This window comes from Mirounga leonina, unplaced genomic scaffold (genome assembly GCF_011800145.1).
Source record: "Mirounga leonina isolate KUSES-001 unplaced genomic scaffold, KU_Mleo_1.0 Mir_154, whole genome shotgun sequence".
In the NCBI taxonomy this organism is placed as follows: domain Eukaryota; kingdom Metazoa; phylum Chordata; class Mammalia; order Carnivora; family Phocidae; genus Mirounga; species Mirounga leonina.
The window spans coordinates 31,165,187-31,185,321 of record NW_023270389.1 but is presented as its reverse complement, the minus strand read 5'-3'; the positions used below and the strand labels follow the sequence as shown (position 1 = coordinate 31,185,321).

The 20,135-nt window shown below is 36.6% G+C and overlaps 1 protein-coding gene across 3 annotated transcripts in view; it reads left to right on the top strand.

Annotated features, from left to right (window-relative positions):
- Positions 1-20,135, top strand: part of NEK7 (NIMA related kinase 7) — a 165,196-nt gene that overhangs the window by 61,299 nt on the left and 83,762 nt on the right. For all 3 annotated transcript variants that reach the window (XM_035010389.1, XM_035010390.1, XM_035010391.1), the window contains one exon: positions 10,040-10,124. In XM_035010389.1, the coding sequence (XP_034866280.1) occupies positions 10,068-10,124 (57 nt within the window). In that variant the 5' untranslated portion in view covers positions 10,040-10,067. The remainder of the gene's footprint in view (positions 1-10,039; positions 10,125-20,135) is intronic.

Genomic DNA, 20,135 nt, shown 5'->3' with positions numbered 1-20,135 from the left:
TCAGTGGGCTATCATCTGTTACTCTCAAATTGTTCCAAATGTGGCCAGTAGGAATCTATTCATGCTAGCTCCTATGTCCTTTTCACATGTCCACACTGTTCTTTACACACTACCGTATTTTCTGGCACAACATGAGGTTTAGGCTCAGCTTGTGCTTTCCCAGCCCCGGCACTGGAATCAACCATTTCTCCAAGAGCCCAGACTCAGAGCTCTAAGTGAAGAATGGCATTTAGAAGCCAAGATTGGGTGCTAGGTTACTTTAATGTTTTTAATTATAAATGTTGAGATTGTAACGCTCTAGAAGCATTCGTCATTCTCTTCAAAGATCTAATAGTTATCTTAGTAGCTCTTAAAAACTTACTCATGATAACACAGAAATGTATGAATGAACTATTGATGCTAAGTACTTCTACCTAATTTTCTTTGTGTTGCCTGATATGTAAATGTCACTTGCTTGATTATGGGAAATATTCAGTTAAATGGAGACCGAAGGGTGAGGTTAGGAATATTACTGTTGAATGGTGACTTTGGGTAAATAAAAATATTTAGTTCTGGATTTGAGTATTTAGACTCTGCCAAGTATCAGTCCCCTAAAATTTCCATGGTATTCTTTTATTTTTTAGGAATCAAATACATTTAAACCAATTGCATTCTTTTGGATTAGAGTGGTATTGCTATTTTAATACAATTGACCCTCTTTTTTGTTATTTATAACTTATAGCTGTTTGGTCAATGAAATACATCTTACTAACATTTTCTCATAGAATATTTAAATGTTATATGTAACTAGAAAGAATACTGGAGATTTTATAAATAACCTTGATGATTGAAGGAAAACTTTATTTCAAGAAAAGGAAAACTATTAAATTAGTTTGGATTAGTGTACTTCAACTCTTTAGAATTTAAAATATCAAGAAAAAAACTTTAAAGCTTTATCTAAAATCCCTCTTCAGATTGGTATGTACATAATTTCATATTTAAGATTTCACACGCTGTCAAGAATGGGTTGCAGAGAAACTGGATATCATGATTATCAGAATATTTAGAAACAGTCTTTTTTAATGAATAGTGTCTTTAAGCTTTAAATTTAGAAGTTGAATTCAAAAGGTTGCAAGGTTGGCTTTGTTGACTTTATGACTTTACTGTTAAGTAATTTTGTTGTAGAATGAAGGAAATTTTTTTGAGCTAAGCATTCTTTAATATTAACTATAACTTGAAATTTTTTTTCTGTCTAATGGCTAGTCATAATTTTTTTCTTTTTTCTTTTTTTTAAAGATTTTATTTATTTATTTTGACAGAGAGAGAGACACAGCGAGAGAGGGAACACAAGTAGGGGGAATGGGAGAGGGAGAAGCAGGCTTCCTGCGGAGCAGGGAGCCCGATGTGGGGCTCGATCCCAGAACCCTGGGATCATGAACTGAGCCGAAGGCAGACGCTTAACGACTGAGCCATCCAGGCACCCCTAGTCATAATTTTTTTGAGAAAAATTATGATCACAAATAAAATGCACCAAATGATTTTCTTACAAATATATAAGGAATCTCATCCTTTTTATTCTATTACATAAGTTTTAATATTACATTTTATAATTAACAAAGAATCAAGTTAGTGTTGAGAAATATATGTTGGTTTATTTTCAGTCAACTTTTGTAAAAAATACTAAATTTTTAAAGGTGAAATTCATTGAAGATGTCTATAGACATAAAATAAAGCTTCTCATTTTGATTAGGATTTTGGCTAAAATTAATACATTAAATGTGGTTATTCAGGGGCTTCTGGGTGGCTCAGTCCATTAAGTGTATGCCTTCAGCTCAGGTCATGACATCAGGCTCCCTGCTTAGCAGGGAGTCTGCTTCTCCCTCTCCCTGTGTCCCTCATGCTGGCTCTCTCTCTCTCCCAAATAAATAAATAAAATCTTTTAAAAAATAAATGTGTTATTCAATTCAGATATTAGGGAAAAAAGTATGCACTTAGCATGATTTAATTTGCTTATAATTATCTCAGGGATTTCTAAATTTTATAAATTTATTAAAATGGGAACTAAGAAAAGTGTTTTTATTTAGGGAATGGTGCTATAATGCTGTTTCAGCAAATTAAGATAGTTATCTGATATAGTGTCACTGAGGGATAGATTATTTTGTAATATATACAGTATATTTTATTTAATAATTTTCTTACCAGGGTCATATGAATTATGAGGTTTAGTACACTGACAGTTATAATTTTTAAAAACTAAATAATTTTGTCATTGAGTTAGTTTTTACATCTGAAATTCACTTTCCTAATTTTGTAGTTTTATTTTCTGCAAAATATGTAACTACACACAAGGATAGTGGAAGACTTTAATGTGCACTGAGTTTGTAGATATATGTGAAAATATTTGTAGTTTTTGAAAGATTTTGGGGACCTGTAATATGCTTAAGAGAACTGTTTTCAAACACATTGAAAAGCCTTCACTTAATCACTAATTGGTATGAGAATTACAAGACAATATATTGAATTCCCCTTCTCCAGAGATTCTCCTTGGCAAAATTAATGTGTTAAAAACTTTATATTTACAGTCTCTCTCCTAATAATTCACAATTAGTTTTTCCTATACCATCCTCATCCTGTGTCTTGCTTGTCCTAACACCCACCCTATTCTGGTTTCTCCTCACTGTCTAGTTTGGATGATGCTACCACCATATATAGTCCCTTCCACCTCATGCTAAAAATGACTTTTGGTGTCATCTTTAACTTCCTTTACTGTTACCAAACACATCTGATCAGTCACAAGTCCTAAAAGTCTAAACATAAGCAACTCTAAAATATGTACTATATTTTTCATTTCTATTCATTTTTCATTCATTCAGCAGATGTTTATTAAGTGCCCATTTTTTTTGGTCAGGTACTTGGTGGGGAATATAACAGGAAATACAATGACAAGTTCTTGTCTTCATGTTTACTTGCATTATAGCAGAGGAGATAATAAACAAGTAAAAAAAAAGATAATTATAGATTATTATAATTGCTCAGTAGAAACGAGTGATGATATGAACAATAATGGGGGATACTACTCTGGAGAGGGTTGTTAGGGTAGGCCTGATTTTGAGCCAGTTTTCAGGGATTCTGGGCCTAGAGGACAGCAAGTACAAAGGCCCTGATGCTAGGAAGGACTTTGCAGGTTTAAGAAGAGAGAAGGGGGTTCAACGTTGCTGGAAGGTAGGCAATGAGAGAGGCTGGGATGAGCAAATGTAGAAGGGGTGGGCAGGAGGTTATTTACAGGGCCCTGTAGTGTTTGGCAAGGAGTTGGGATTTTAGTCTAAGTGCAGTGAGTGTCATGAGTGGATTTATGTTTTCAGAATACCACTATGAGGAAAATGGCAGAAAAGAAGACCAATTAGTAGGCTATTGTAGTAGTTCCTGGTGGAGATACCTTGTAGGGTCTTATTTGTGGTGCTAGAAGACCATGGACAAATCTGAGGTATATTTTGGAAATAGAACAAATGGCACTTACTGATGTGTTAGATATGGGGAACTGGGAAGTGAGGGGGGAAAATAAGAATAAAGAATGAATTTTAGGTTTTTAATTAGACCATCTCTTCCTCAAAGTGTGATCTCCAGATTTCTGGGGATGGTGGGAGTGGAGGGTTGGGTAAGGATCTTGAGGCTCTTTCAAGTGGTCTGCAAGATCAGACAATTTTTCTAATATTAAGACATTTGTAAAGCCACTGATGTCTTAGCTTGAATCAATGCACACACTAGACTGTACTAGTTTTTGTGTTCTTTACATGCTCTGAATTATAATAAAAATGTGACTTTCATTTTTAAGTGTCTTTGATGAAGCAGTTAAAGAGTATTATTATTTTTTTAATCAAATCTCAACCTTTGAGTACATGTCTTTTAATATATGTGATTAAATGGGAAGTATACTTAATTTAGTACTACTGCAGCAAATCAAACTTGTATCAAGGAGAAGCATTTGTGCAGTTCTTTCAAGAGCAAGCCGAGCAGCTGCTATTTTCATGGAGCACCATTTTTACTTGAAAGAATGACTGAAAGACAAACTTTGGTTCTTCAGACTTGGGTGTTTTGTAGACATTTTCTTGAAAATTAAGTTCCAGTCATCTAAAGAAAAACAATTGAAATTATTTGTCACTAATGACAAGATTCGAACTTATAAAGTAAAAATTGGAATTTTGGAGAAGTTATATTCATCACTATAACCTTGACATCTTCCTGGTACTTAAGGACTTTCCTGATGAGATTAGTTTTGGTATTAAGGAATTTTTTTTTTTGATTCATATAATGAAGTGGTCAACATTTAGATGATCTGAGTAACCCAGTGAACTAAAATTTTTCAGATGACCAATGCATGGTGTTACAAAATCAAGCATGAGTAAAAGATCTATTCAAAGAGCAAGAGAGACCATTGGATTTTAACATTACAGAGTATAAATTTCATTGATTTGAGAGTCTACATGGCAGTTAACCTTTCAGAATTTGCCACCTGTCAAGTTATCCACAGTGATATCCATATTGGTTATTAAAATATTCCTCTATTTTTCAACTATATATTTGTGTAAGACCAGATTTTTTGGAATATACTTCTGCCAAAACAATGTATTTGAACAGACTGCTTCTCTGAAGACAGACGTTAAAGAAACTTGCAAAATATAAGACAGTGCCTCTCTTCTCATTTTTAAAAATGTAGTTATTTTTTATAAAAATATGTATAAACATGTAATAGTGTTATTGCTATTATTTATAAATGAATTAGTATGTATTTTAATGATTTTTTTTTAGTTTTAATTTCAATTATGTGAAATACTGATAGAGCATGACTCACATGAACAAAAAGTCTTTGGGGTCCTCAGATAAAGAGGTCCAGAGACCCAGAAGCTTGAGAATTTTGGGGCCGGACCAGCTGAATAGATGGTGATTCATAAAAAGAGATAAAGAATATTAGAGGAAAAGAATTATTTTATTTTATTTTTTTGGAAGGATGGGAGTTGGAATCCTCGATCAAGGTGGAGATATCAGATGGACAGTTGGATATTGGTGTTGATAGCTCAGAGCTCAGACCATACACCTGTGGTAGAGATACAGATTTCAGAGTAATCATATAGAGATGCTATTCAAAGTCATGGGACTGGATGGTATGACTTCAGCAGAGATAGTAGGTTTAAAAAAAAAAAAAGATTTTTAAAAAAAAGATTATTTATTTTAGAGGGGTGTGGACAGAGAGTGCATGTACACATGAGTTGGGGGAGGGGCAGAGTGTGAGAATCTTCAAGTAGACTCTGCACTGAGCACAGAATGTGAGGTGGGGCTCAGTCCCCCCTCCCGTGACATCATGACCAGAGCCTAAACCAAGAGTCAGATGCTCAACTGACTGGGCCACCCAGGCACCCCCCAAAAAAGCTTTAAGCCTTAGAGCACTCAAATATAAATGTTAGATAGAAAAAGGAACTTAGAATAGCTACAGTGTAGGAGAAAAGCGAGAAGAATAAGAGATCATAGAACATTTTGGGAAAGTGAGATGGTTGTGTTGAAAGCTGGGTGAGGTCAAGAGGACCATGGGGGGCACCTGGGTGGCTCAGTCCCATCAAGTGTCTGCCTTTGGCTCAGGTCATGATCTCTGGGTCCTAGGATCGAGCCCCATGTCAGGCTTCCTGCTCAGGAGGGAGTCTGCTTCTCTCTCTCTCTCTCCCCCTCTGCTCCTCCTCACCGCTCATTCTCTCTCTCAAATAAATAAATAAAATCTTAAAAAAAAACAACAACAGAGGACCTTGGTGAAGGGCTTTGTCATCTCTTGACTGTTGCCATAGCTTCTTTTTTTTTCTTAATTTTTTATTGTTATGTTAATCACCATAGTTACACCATTAGTTTTTGATGTAGTGTTTCATCATTCATTGTTTGTGCATAGCACCCAGTGCTCCATGCAGAACGTGCCCTCTTTAATACCCATCACTGGACCAACCCATCCTCCCACCACCCCTCCCCTCTAGAACCCTCAGTTTGTTTTTAAGAGTCCATCGTCTCTCATGGTTCGTCTCCCCCTCCGATTTCCCCCCTTCATTCTTCCCCTCCTGCTATCTTCTTCTTCTTCTTTTTTTTTTTAACATATATTGCATTATTTGTTTCAGAGGTACAGATCTGTGATTCAACAGTCTTCCACAATTCACAGCTCTCACCATGGCACATACCTTCCCCAGTGTCTTATCACCCAGCCACCCATCCCTCCCACCCCCCCACCACTCCAGCAACCCTCAGTTTGTTTCCTGAGATTAAGAATTCCTCATATCAGTGAGGTCATATGATACATGTCTTTCTCTGATTCACTTACTTTGCTCAGCATAATACCCTCCAGTTCCATCCACATCGTTGCAAATGGCAAGATCTCATTCCTTTTGATGGCTACATAATATTCCATTGTATATATATACCACATCTTCTTTATCCATTCATCTGTCGATGGACATCTTTGTTGCCATAGCTTCTTAACTGATCTTCCTTATGATTGTGAATTCCTCTACTCTGTCATGTGGCAAGAAAGACTGTCTTTCACAAACAGTGAAATCCTCTCTCTCAGCTGCTTGAAATCCAACATTAACTCTCTGGTACCAACTGAATAAAGTAAATACCATAATTTTTTTCATGAACTGACACTTCTCTGTGTTGTTAAGGTAACCTGCTACTAACTCTCCACCCCCTATCTCCTACTACCTGCCAACTTTAATTTGAAGCTCTTTATAAAGTGTTGTGCTCTGCTTTTGAGTATTTCGATGTGTTTTTTCCTCTTCCCAGAATTCCTCTCTTGCTTGGCTCATCTAAACCTTGTTAACTTTTCCTCTTCATTATTTAAAATCCAATTTAGGCAGCACCTTCTTTGGGCACCTTTTTTGATTGAAGGTTGCCAGATTTGTTGAATTTGATCATGATTTTTCTTATCATTGACTTTAGACTTATTAAACTGTAACCATAATTATGTGATGTTTTTATGATAGGCATACATGCATTAATTAATTAAATAAATATTGGTTCAGCACCTGTTTTGTGCCAAGCATTGACCTAAGCACTGGGGATACAGCTGTGGATGACACATATAGGTCCCTGCGACATGGAATTTATAATCTAGAAGATTGAGTTGGATCCTTTAGTATGCTGGTATTTATTATAATGCTCTAAGAGTGATTTATATAGTGAGTAATATTTCACAGAGGTCTTTGACCTGGAAACCCTTTTTTTCATGGAATGTTTTGTGAAACTGTGCAACACTAGATGTGAAATGCTGATTTTAATTATTTGGATTTCACAGTAAAAGATATTCTAATTCATTACTAGAGTTCTCTTTCTCCTTCCCTCTCCTCCTCTCCTTGGATCTAATACTATATAAAATCCAATCCAAAAATAGAAAATACAGTTATATGTTATGACCAAATGAGGTTCATCCCAGAAATGAATACCGGCTTAACATTCAAAAATGAATCACCATACCTGAACATTTTAACAAACAAAAAAACTATATAATTATCTCAGATGTAGAAAAAGCATTTGAGTTAAAATTTAACATCTATTCTTTATAAAATCTAGCAAAGTAAGAATAGAAGGGCACTATCTCAACCTGATAAATTAAGACATCTTTGAAAAATGTACATCTTTCATTCATGTGAAGAATGCTTTTGTAAGGGAGCATATTTTTCTAAGATATGCCTCTTTGGCATGTTGATTAATTTTTTTAAAGATTTTATTCATTTATTGACACAGAGAGAGAGAAACACAAGTAGGGGGAGTGTGAGAGGGAGAAGCAGGCTTCCCACGGAGGAGGGAGCCTGATGGAGGGCTCAATCCCAGGACCCTGGGATCATGATCCGAGCTTCATGAAGGCAGATGCTTAACGACTGAGCCACCCAGGTGCCCCGGCATATTGATTATTTTAAGCTGGTTATTTTTAAGATGCTGCAAACACAGGAGAAGCTCTGGAACCTGAGTATAGGTTACCATTTTGTATGAGACAGTTGTATTTGTAAGAAAAAATCTCCATTTGTAAGGTGTCTCCCTTGCTGTACCAGTAAGAGGGTTTGACTCAATTTCTAGAAACTATTACCAATAGAGATGGCAATGAGTTAATCTGAATAACAACCTTACTATTGTTTACTGTGCTTTTCCTGGTAACCTCCCGTAACTGACTCCCAACATCTTTTGTCTTTGGCTGAAGATGGTATTTATGTTGATGGCTTTGACCATTTTGGGGAGTTGCTCAGTTTTCCTGAGTTGCTTATATATATATATAAGATATATATATATCTATAGAAGGTATATATGTTATCAAACTTTTCTCCTGTTACTTTTGATACATATTATCAAACTTTTCTCCTGTTACTGTCGTGTCAATTTGATTCTTACAGCAGCTAGAAGAATCTTGAACAGTGAAGGGAAATTTTTCCTTCCCAACACTTTATTCCTGATAGGAACAATAAAAAGATGTCTACTCTCTACTTAGGTTCATTGTACTGGAAGTTCTAGTCATTAAAATAAGGCAAGAATCCCCCAAAATCTACTTGAACTGATAAGTGAGTTCAGCAAGTTTGCAATGTGTGTGGGGGTATGTGTGTGTTTATGTACATGTTGTCTTTTGATATATGGCAAGGATGACATAGTAGTGTTGGGGGGAGGGTGGGGTAAGCCTGATCATTTCAATATCTGATTTGAAGTCAATTGGATATCCATATAGAAAAAAACCTAAATATTGACTTTACCTTGTCATACAAAAATTTAATTCCAGGTCAATTATGGATCTAAACTTGAAAGGTAAAACAACAAAGCTTATGTTAGAAGATAATGTGTGAGAAATTGGAGTACAGAAATAATTCTTAAATAGTACACAAAGGTATTGTAAAGGAACGATTGATTAGACCTTATTAAATTTATGAATTTCTGTTCATTAGTTAATTGAAAGATGCCATTAGAAAGGTTTTTAAAAAGACAAGTTACAGATGGAAGGGAATATTTACAATACAAATACCCATGTCATTTTTTAACTGTTTTCTAAAAGAGTATAATGAAATGAGGATGTGTTTTAGTTTCTCTGTTAATCCCATTTAAATGGATCCTAGTTTTTCAACCCACACATTATATTTTAGTTAAAAAATAACACTTGTGAGGAACCTAGAAATAATTGACATTGTGTAGAAAAAGTGTTGTTCGGTGGGGCAATAGCTGTGTCTTGTTTGTAGTTCACTTTTTGAGCCTTGTGCAGTAGGTGACATAGAATTAGTCTTCAGCTTATGTTAACTGAGTTGATGGCTGAATGTTTTTAATTACAAGCAAAGTATGCATAAAAACATAAACACCCTCATAGGAGGACTGGCCTTTTAAGTTTAAACCTAAAAACTACAGTAAGAATTATAGTTGGACATACATAACAAAAGTACTAACATTTTTAGAATATGAAGATGAGGTGCACTTTAGAGTTGTAGAACATTTACCACATTGATGGGAAGCTTATTGTAATTATCTTTGCACACTGGCATGGGGAAGGGGAAGCCTGTTTGGTCTATAAGGTATAATGGAGAAGAGAGAATTTCATCTCATAAAATAGGATTTTCTAAGCACATAATACTACTTTGGAGAAATGGACATAGTTGAGACAGTGAATACCTTTTGTTTTAGCTAAACAGAGCTTGGATTTAGCAAATGACAGAAGAATATGGGATATCTTAATGGGTGCTTTTTTTTTTTTTTTTAAAGATTTTATTTATTTTTTTGACAGAGAGAGACACAGCGAGAGCAGGAACACAAGCAGGGGGAGTGGGAGAGGGAGGAGCAGGCTTCCCGCAGAGCAGGGAGCCCGATGTGGGACTCGATCCCAGGACCCTGGGATCATGACCTGAGCCGAAGGCAGACGCTTAACGACTGAGCCACCCAGGCGCCCTTAATGGGTGCTTTTTGAACCATTAGGTAAATCTGATATTTGAATGCAAGCCTCAGGCATATGATGAGCAACATGACTTGGTAATGATTACATTATTTAAATTTCAACTTTATATTTTTGCAGAGTTCTAAAGTTCCTATTGCTTCAGACAATGGATGAGCAATCACAAGGAATGCAAGGGCCACCTGTTCCCCAGTTCCAACCACAGGTAATTTCTTCTAATGAAGGCTGGCGTGCGTCCGTGTGTGTGTGTGTGTGTGTGTGTGTAAAAGTTCCTTTAAGAAATAAAAGCCAAAAAATGCTAATTATGAATTTCCAAGTTGTAGTCAGAATTGTGTATATTTTTAAATTGTGTTTTAGAAAACTTAGTTCTCATGTACAAATATTTAAAAAAAGGCAGCTTTAGATTTTGACTTTAATTGAATGACCTGTAGGCTTTGAGAGTTAATATTAGACTTAGGGAAAAAAGAACGCACGTGAGGCTGAGTCTAGCTTGTGGGGGTGCCTGTGTATTTGGTACCTACCTGTCTTTGCTTTGGCTGGCTGATCTTGCCTTCTCCACAACTGCCTTCCATTATTGCTGCTTTTCTCATGTTCTCTGACTAGTAGTATGCTTCTCCTGTTAGGTGGTTGCTTGTTTTTTTGTAAAATAAGATGAATTTAAAAAAAAATGTTTCATACAAAGCTTCCCATTAAGCTTAGTATGTAATGATATGTTTGAATAACAAACACCCCCATGTAGGGGCAAAACCTCATTTTGTTGTCATTCATAAAGACCACATTTCTCAGTTTTGTGTATGAGGCATTCTGTAATATGTGTCAAATTTACTCTGCTCACCTTATCTCAGTTTTACTTAGATAGTAATTCTGAAATTGTTTGAAGAATTGATGGACGTTCTTTCAAATGAGTTCTATAGGTTGGGGGGACTTGGGCTAACAGTTACTTTATGACCTTGCTCAGAGCCTTTCTTATTCTAATGTGCATTTTAAATTTCCAAGAGGAGAACATAGGGTGTAGTGTTTAAAATAACACTGTACCCTTATCTGACTGTGGGGCTCCCCTTCCCCCCCTCTTTTTAAGTGCATCTATTGTCTTCTTCCAGAATTGGTGTCTAAAACACAGTTCAGAAAATACTGCCTATACATAAACTACCTTTTCTGCCTCTGTGATTTTGTTCACTTTGCACCCTCATTTTTTTCTCCCAACTTCTGAAATCCTATCCCACTTTCAGGCACCACCTAAAATGCCATTTCTATCATGAAGCTTTTTCTGATTTTATGACTGTAGTATCTTTTCTTGGAAACCTGATGATACACATTCTTTGTATGTCTTATGGTATTTCTGACACCTTTGTGTTATTTTATGTGGATATTTTCTTCTCTCTTCTGGGTTAAGCTCTCCTTGAGGAAGAGGACTGTCTCTTACTTGGGTACTGTACTTCCTCACATGGAGCAGGGCCTCAATAAGAATATGTAATTGAAGCCAACCAGAGACTCGTTCAAATGAAGATGTTTAAATTAGCCCCTTACCTAAGTTTTTTAAGTTTTGAATTAATACCAGTTAGTTAATATACAGTGTCCAATATTTTAATTTCAAGACGGTTGTTTTTTAAAATCTGTCTATATTTTGTGTCCTGGCCATAAATTACCGAGATTATACTAAGCAACTTCTAACTATCAGATAGATATAAACACATCTTAGTGCCAATCTTACACATCTAGGCAAACACTGTTGTTTCATAGTTTACTGTTTCTAGTGAAGACAGTAGAAGAAGTACTTCAGAAAATTAGGTGGTTCATGTTATGATTTTGAAATCCACAGTTTGGAACAGCCCTAGTTTCAAAGGCAGGGAAAAAAGCACTTTCATTTTTGCCACCTACTGAGTCACCAGCCAGGAAAGGTCGAGTGGCAGTAGGAGGCAAAAATGAAAGTACCTGTTTTCCTATGAGACACAAGGCTGCCACGCAGCATAAATTTCAAGATCATATATGTGGTTCTGCATCTCTTTTCACACTGGTCCCTTTCGTGTATGCCCCCTGCTGCTGTTCCTGTGTGGCTGGACCGCTTTCCCTGTTGGAAACGGGCAAGTGTCATCCTAGGTTCTAGCTGCCTGTGGCAAGTGGGGGAAGGGAGAAGGCTTTCCCCCCTCTCTGCGTTCAGACTGATAGTGTGAGATCATGAAAGAAAGATTACCTGACAAGAGCTTATAGGTGTTACTGCTTATTAGGTCTTTGAAAAACGTTACTGTTCTCAGTAGCGTTATTTTAAAGGGCTGGGAAAGGACAGTGTCTGCTCGGGGTTGACAACCTTCTTTTGTTTTGTTCCACACCATTGGCCTGAATAACCGGGGTGATATGGCAACATCCGTAGCCAAGTGACTTCTTTCACTTTTGTAATGCAAATAACAGTGTGGACATAAACAGAAACCTAGGGAAGTCAGCTTTCCAAGTGTCAAATACCAATTATGCCCTGTTATAATGATGAGTGATGTATATTCTTGGCATATCTTTCCTTTCCTTGTTCCGAGATGAATACTCTAACCCCATAATGCATAATGTATGGTCTCATTTTTAGAATAGGAGTTTCTTTTTTTTTTTTTGAAGTTTTAGATTGTGAGATTTATGTATCTTTTCAAATGTGTTTTTGTATTACTGTTATTCTCTTGAGCTTAGGGAAAATTTGTTCTATCAGCTTCCATTTTTTTTCCCTTCTCTTCCTTCTTTGAGTCCCTCCATTAAAGCCTAGAAGGTACTGCAAGGATATTTTGACTAGATTTTTATTCTATATATTCTTACTGTTTTAGGACTCTTGTTTGTGGAACAATGGGTTTGGCTTAATTTTTTAAAAAAATGCAGACTATGTACAAGATAGTGACGGATAAATAGTAAAATGTTTGCTTTCTACTATGAGACTAATTTTAAACAAGGGAAGTTTACAACTAACATTTTGTGAGAATTTTGATTTATGGTCATTGATTGAAGAGGGCTGTGGTACATTCACAAGTTTATCATAAATGTAAATATAAAACAATTATTAATACAGTTCTAATGATTTCTGGGAGTGATTAGAAGGAGGATTAATTTTAATTGTAATAATCTTCAGGGTTTAGGTTATAATTATTACTTGTAAATTTGTAGATAACTAGTGTAACACTTTGGCTACCTGTGAAAGAGGGCATCCCACATTTACAGGTAGAAAAATAGACAGTTTGGAAGGTATGAAAATCTTGTCTTGCTGTTTTCCAATCCAGGCAGTAAGGTAGACCATTCCTTAAAGCTTCATGGCAGCCCAAACTACAATCCACTTGTCCTTGTCCTTTCTCTGGGAAAGGAGTGTGAAGAGGTGAGATGAGATTTACCTCATAGCATGTCAAGCTAGTAATCCAGGTGCATTATGGGCCAGAGTGACTCAGCCCCCAGTTGACTGTTGAGTGGATAGGATTTTTGCACATGATAACTGTATTACCTTCCCCTGTCTTTAGCTTATCTTATAGGATTCCTTTCTTTGTGAAATAAGGGTCATCATGTAGCTTCTTTTGATGAATTGATTTTGCCAAAGCACCTATCATACAGCATCGAGCAGAGCTTCTATTTTGGGGAGTCTTTATACAAGTTTATATGTATTGGTCTCCTTTTAACATTTTAGCTCATTGAATAACATTATTGATAAAGGTACAGGAAAATAAGCAGCAGCTGTTTTGAGGAAAGAAGACTCTTGCCATAGTTTAAGTTCATGACCATGGACCTCACGTAACCCTTAGATTATATGTCAGCAGCCATACCCTGAGTGCCTTTGTTCCCCTGCCTCCTCAATGACTACTTCATCTTCTTTCTCCTCAGCCCCCAATACTTTCTCCCCCACCCTCACTCTCAGCTAATGCCCTTGCTTCCTACTTCCCTTAAAAAAACTGAAACAATCAGAAGAGATCGCCCACAGACTCCTCCCATGGATATTCTCCTCCCAGAACCTTGTACTCCTGTGACCTGCCTTTTCTGTTTCCGGATAAACTGAGCCAGCTGTCCTCAAAGGCCAGCGTTCCCGTGAGCCCCAGATCCCATCTTCATCCCGTGCTTATTTCACCTTTCTCTACTGAGTCCTCCCCATTACATACTATTGTGCTGGTATTTCTTCCATCAAACAACAACCGAACCAAACAAACTCAAAAAACAGCCTTTGAAGTCCTTCTTCTCTCCAGCTGTTGACCTATTTCTCTGCTGCCTTTTATTGCAAAATCCCTAGAAAGATTTATTTGTAGTTTTGTCTCATTTCTCCTTTCACTCTCTGAAATGTACTCCAATTCAGCTTCCTCCCTGACTATGCCACTGAAACTGCTCTTGCCAGGATTGTACTTCCCCTGTTGCTCAGTCCAGCTGTCTGGGCTCAGGCCTCATCTTCCTGAGTCACCAGCTGCATTTGATAGAGTTGATCATCCTTTCTTCTTTGAAGCCTGTTCATTGCTTAGCTTCTAAGAACTTTGTTTTTCTCTTGTCTAAATGGTCCCTCCTTTGCTGATTACTCCTCACCTCCTGAATCTCTAAACAATTCAGGATTCTGAATATGATCTATATGCTGGGAACTGTCAAATTTATATCTCAATCCAGACCTCTGTCCTGAATTCCAAACTCATGTATCCACTTGCATACTTGACATCAGATTTGCATGTCTCAAACGTAACATGTCTGAAACTGACCTCTAAATATTCCTCCTAAAACTGTTCTGACGGGTGCCTGGGTGGCTCAGGTGGTTAAGCATCTGCCTTCGGCTCAGGTCATGATCCTGAGGTCCTGGGATCGAGTCCCACATGGGGCTCCTTGCTCAGCAAGGAGCCTGCTTCTCTTTCTCCCTCCTCCCCCATGCTGTGCTCTCTCTCTCTCTAATAAATAAATAAAATCTTAAAAAAAAAATAAAACTGTTCTATCCACAGTCTTCTCTCTCTCTTTTTAAGATTTTATTTATTTGAGAGAGAGTATGAGCCAGGGGGAGAGGGAGAAGCAGGCTCCCTGCTGATCAAAGAACCCGACATGAGGCTCGATCCCAAGACCCCAGGATCGTGACCTGAGCCAAAGGCAGATGCTTAATCGACTGAGCCACCCAGGCGCCCCTCTATAGTCTTCTCTATCACAAGTAATGGGAAGTCCATTTTTTCAGTTGCTAGGCTAAAATTTTTAGAGAAATTCCTGACTCCCTCCCATCCCTGTCATCTAATATCTAATCTGTTAATAGATTCCATAGGCTCTAGCTTTAAAATATATTTAGACTCAGAATACTTATTACTCTGTGCTACCACTCTGGTCAAAATTATTTTAATTTTTCACATACCTTATTGTGATGGCCTCCCACTTGGTCTCTGCTTCCACCCTTGCCTCTCTTCACTCTACTCTCAACACAGAAGCCATTATAAAATTATACAAAATTTAAATATAAAATATAACATTATAGTCAAATGATGTCTGTTTAAAACCTTCTAGTAGTTTATCAGCTTGCTCACTCATCTTCAAGTATATATTTAAATATCACATACTTTGATCATTCAATGAAAATTGAAATTTCACCCCAACACAGTATGCCTTTGATGCCGTATTTTTTCCTCCATAGAATTTATCACCTTAGCACTCTTTATTTTGTTTGTTATCATTGTTCTCCTAGAGTATAAGCTTTATCCCTAGTCCCTAGAATGGAACCCAGGCACATGGTAGACATTCAGCAAATATTTGTTGAACGCATATAAACTTGGTGTGAAATCAGTCACTTCTCTTTCTAAGCACCACCTTTTTGAATGTGAATATTAAAATATACAAATACCTACAGAATTTCTCCTTCATTGTACGAGTAATCACCTACATCCCTCATTTCTTATTGAACTTTTTTTTTCACTTCTTTGTTTTTAACTGGAATGTACCTCTTTCCTCCAAGGACACTGCTTTTACCCCATAACCCTTTCAAGTAGAGGCTACTTGTTCTCTAATAGCCATAAACCATGAGGATCAGGAGGAAGCAACAGAAGCCTTCTCCGTCCACAGTACCTCTTTCTGATCACTACTTTCTCTTGGGGGTGGGAAGGGGTGAAACCTGCTGTACTGAGACTCCTGCTTCCCATCTAAAGGATTTTCACCTTTCTGATAGCTGTTATCTTCTACCCTCCTCATCATTCCTCGCATTAGTTGAAAAGTTGACCACCTGGCTCACTGTCTTACCACCTTCATCCTGCTTTTGTCCGGGGTAGTGGTACGGCCGCTACTGTTGGCACCTGCTGATGATTGAAGTCTGAAAATACACCTATCTTGTGCTAAACATTTTGAATACATTTCCTCATTTCTTTCTTTTTTTTTTTTTTTTTAAAGATTTTATTTATTTATTTGACAGAGAGAGACGTGAGAGAGGGAACACAAGCAGGGGGAGTGGGAGAGGGAGAAGCAGGCTTCCCGTGGAGCAGGGAGCCTGATGCGGGGCTCGATCCAATGACCCTGGGACCATGACCTGAGCCGAAGGCAGACGCTTAATGACTGAGCCACCCAGGCGCCCCTCCTCATTTATTTCTAACAGATAACATACAAAGCATTATTTTTCACACTTTACAAATAAGAGACTGAGGCTCAGACTAATGAACAGATTTGCCCACAGTAACATAGCTAGTAAGTGGTAGAGCTGGGTTTTGACCCAGGGTTGTCTGACTCCAAGCCTGTGATTCTTTAGCTTTCACAGAGAAAGCTCCTCATACATTTCCTGGCCAGTTTGATCCTAATCACCACGACCCTTGATATTTTTATAGGTACCTCAAGCTCTTAGTCTTTAAGATGAAATTTGTTATTTTGCCCAAGATTGCACTTTTGCTTGTGATTATTACCATCATCCCTCTGGTTGCCTGAACTACAAACAAGGGAATCTCATATCTTATGTTTAGGCAATTTCCATGTTCTCTTGATTTTATTTCCTAAAAAACTATCGGATCTGCTAATTCTCTACATTTAGGTTATTGTCACCTTTTGCCTGGATTATTGCAGAAACTTTGTGTAACTGAGCTCTGTACCTTTCATTTTACCATTTTTAATCCATTCTTTACATTGTAGCGTGAATTATCCTTTTAAAGTGTACGTTTCATTATCTCACTCTCCTTAAAGGGCTGCTTTTTTATTGTTCTTAGGGTGAATTCTGCATTTCCTTGTCTGACTTAGAAGGTCTTGCATCATCTGGTCTCGTTTTACTTTTCCAACTAAATTTTGTGTCATTTTTTTATTTTGGACTCAGATTCCGTCATGTCTTGCTTATACTATGCTATTTTTCATCTCCAAGTCTAAGGTAGTGAGGTAATAGTATTCAAGGATATTTAGTCACTAATGGAACATAATGAGCATAAAAGCTCATTATAATGTTATATAAGCTACATTTCATGATAGAAATACTAGGGAAAGTGTTATAGTAGAGGAAATATATAATTTGGAAGACAACAAAAAGAGTACTCTCAGAAAAAATAATGATTATTGGGTAGTTCCTTATACTCATATGCTTCCAATAAATAAGATTATACTTGGAAAGATATATGCATCCCTATGTTTATTGCAGCATTATTTACAATAGCCAAGATATGAAAACAACCCAAGTGTCCATTGATAGGTGAATGGATAAAAAAGATGCAGTGTGATCTTGCCATTGATGACAATGTGAATGGACTTAATAGGGTATTATGCTAAATGAAATAAGTCCAGTACAGAAAGAAAAATACCATATGATTTCACTTATATGTGGAATCTGAAAAATAGAACAAATGAACAATAAAGAAAAAAACAGACTCTTAAAAACAAAGAACAAAATGGTGGTTGCCAGAGGGGAAGTGGGTGAGGGGATGGACAAAATAGGTGGAGGGACTAAGAGGTACATATTTCTAGTTATATAAAATAAGTCACAGAGATGAAAAGTATAGAATAGGGAATATAGCCAGTAATAGCGTAATAATGTATGGTGACAGATGGTGACTATACTTACTGTGATGAACATTAAGTAACCTATAGAATTGTTGAATTAATATGTTATAAACCTGAAACTAATATAACATTGTACATCAATTATACTTCAATTAAGAAAAATAATATACTATATCAGCAGTTCAGTGTTCACTTTTGTGGATTATATTTTATGTCACTGATAGTAGGTAATGGCTACTCAGTAATGTTTGTTGGATAAATGAATTAATCTCTAAATAAATTAATCTCTAAAGGCCTACCTCAAGAAGCAAGAAAAATCTCAACCTACCCTTACCCCTAAAGGAGCTAGCAAAAGAAGAACAAACAAAACCCAAATCCAGCAGAAGGAAGGAAATAATAAAGAAATGGTATAGAAACTAAAAAAAACCCAATAGAACAGATCAATGAAACCAGGAGCTGTTTCTTTGAAAAGATCAACAAAATTGATAAACTTCTAGCCAGACTCATTTAAAAAAAAGAAAGAAAGAAAGAAAGCAAAAGAGAGAAGACTCAAACAAAATCAGGAATGAAAGAAGAGAAATAACCAACAGCAGAGAAATACAAAGGATTGTAAGAGAATATTATGAAAAATTATATGCCAACAAACTGGACAATCTAGAAGAAATGGATAAATTCCTAGAATGCATAACCTACCAAAACTTAACAAGAAGAAATAGAAAATTTAAACAGATCGATTACCAGCAAAGAAATTGAATTAGTAATCAAAAACTCCTAACAAACAAAAGTCCAGGGCCAAACAGCTTTACCAGCGAATTCTACCAAACATTTAAAGAAGAGTTAATACCTGTTCTTTTCAAATTATTCCAAAAAATAAAAGAGAAAGGAACACTTCCAGATTTATTCTATGAGGCCAGCATTACCCTGATTTCAAAACCACATAAAAACACAACAAAAAAGAGAGCTACAGGCCAATATTTCTGATGAATATAGATGCAGACTTCTTCAACAAAATATTAGCAAACCAAATTTAACAATACATTAAAAAAATCATTCACCACGATAAAGTGGGATTTACTCCTGGGATGCAAGTTCAATATTTGCAAATCAGTCAATGTGATATATCACATCAATAAGAGAAAGGATAAAAACCATATGATCATTTCAGTAGATGCAGAGAAAGCATCATGTTCATTGGTGTAAAACAGCTTTCCCTTAAGGTACAAGACAAGTATGTCCACTCCCACCATTTAATTCAAAGTGGTACTGAAAGTCATAACCACAGCAATCAGACAAGAGAAAGGAAGTAAAGGCATCCAGATTGCTAAGGAAGAAGTAAAACTTTGACTATTTGCAGATGACATGATACCACATATAGAAAACCCTAGAGACTCCACCAAAAAACTATTAGAACTGATAAATGAGTTCAGTGAGATCACAGGATACAAAATCTATATACAGGAATCTATTGCATTTCTATACACTAATAATGAGGCAGCAGAGAGAGAAATTAGGATAATAACCCTATTTACAGTTACACTAAAAATAATAAGATACCTAGGAATAATCTTAACCAAAGAGGTGAAAGACCTGTACTCTGAGAACTATTAAACATTGATGAAAGAAATTGAAGACAACACAAAGAAATGGAAAGGCAGGGCGCCTGGGTGGCTCAGTTGGTTAAGCGACTGCCTTCGGCTCAGGTCATGATCCTGGAGTCCCGGGATCGAGTCCCGCATCGGGCTCCCTGCTCGGCGGGGAGTCTGCTTCTCCCTTTGACCCTCCCCCTTCTCATGCTCTCTCTATCTCATTCTCTCTCAAATAAATAAATAAAATCTTTAAAAAAAAATTAGAAATGGAAAGGTACTCATGCTCATGGATTCGAAGACCAAATATTGTTAAAATGTCTATACTACATCTACAGTTTTAATGCAGTCCCTATCAAAATACCAACAGCATTTTTCACAGAAGTAGAACAACCACAAAAGACCTCGAATATCCAAAGGAATCTTGAAAAAGAACAAAACTGGAGGTATCACAATTCCAGACTTCAAATTATATTACAAATCTATAGTAATCAAAACAGTATGGTACTGGCACAAAAACAGACACATAGATCAATGGAAAAGAATAGAAAACACAGAAATAAACCCCCAATTATATCATCAATTAATCTTTGACAAAGGAGACAATAACATGCAATGGGAAAAAGTCTCTTCAACAGATGGTGTTGGGAAAACTGGACAGCAACATGCAAAAGAATGAAACTGGACCACTTTCTTACACCATACACAAAAATAAA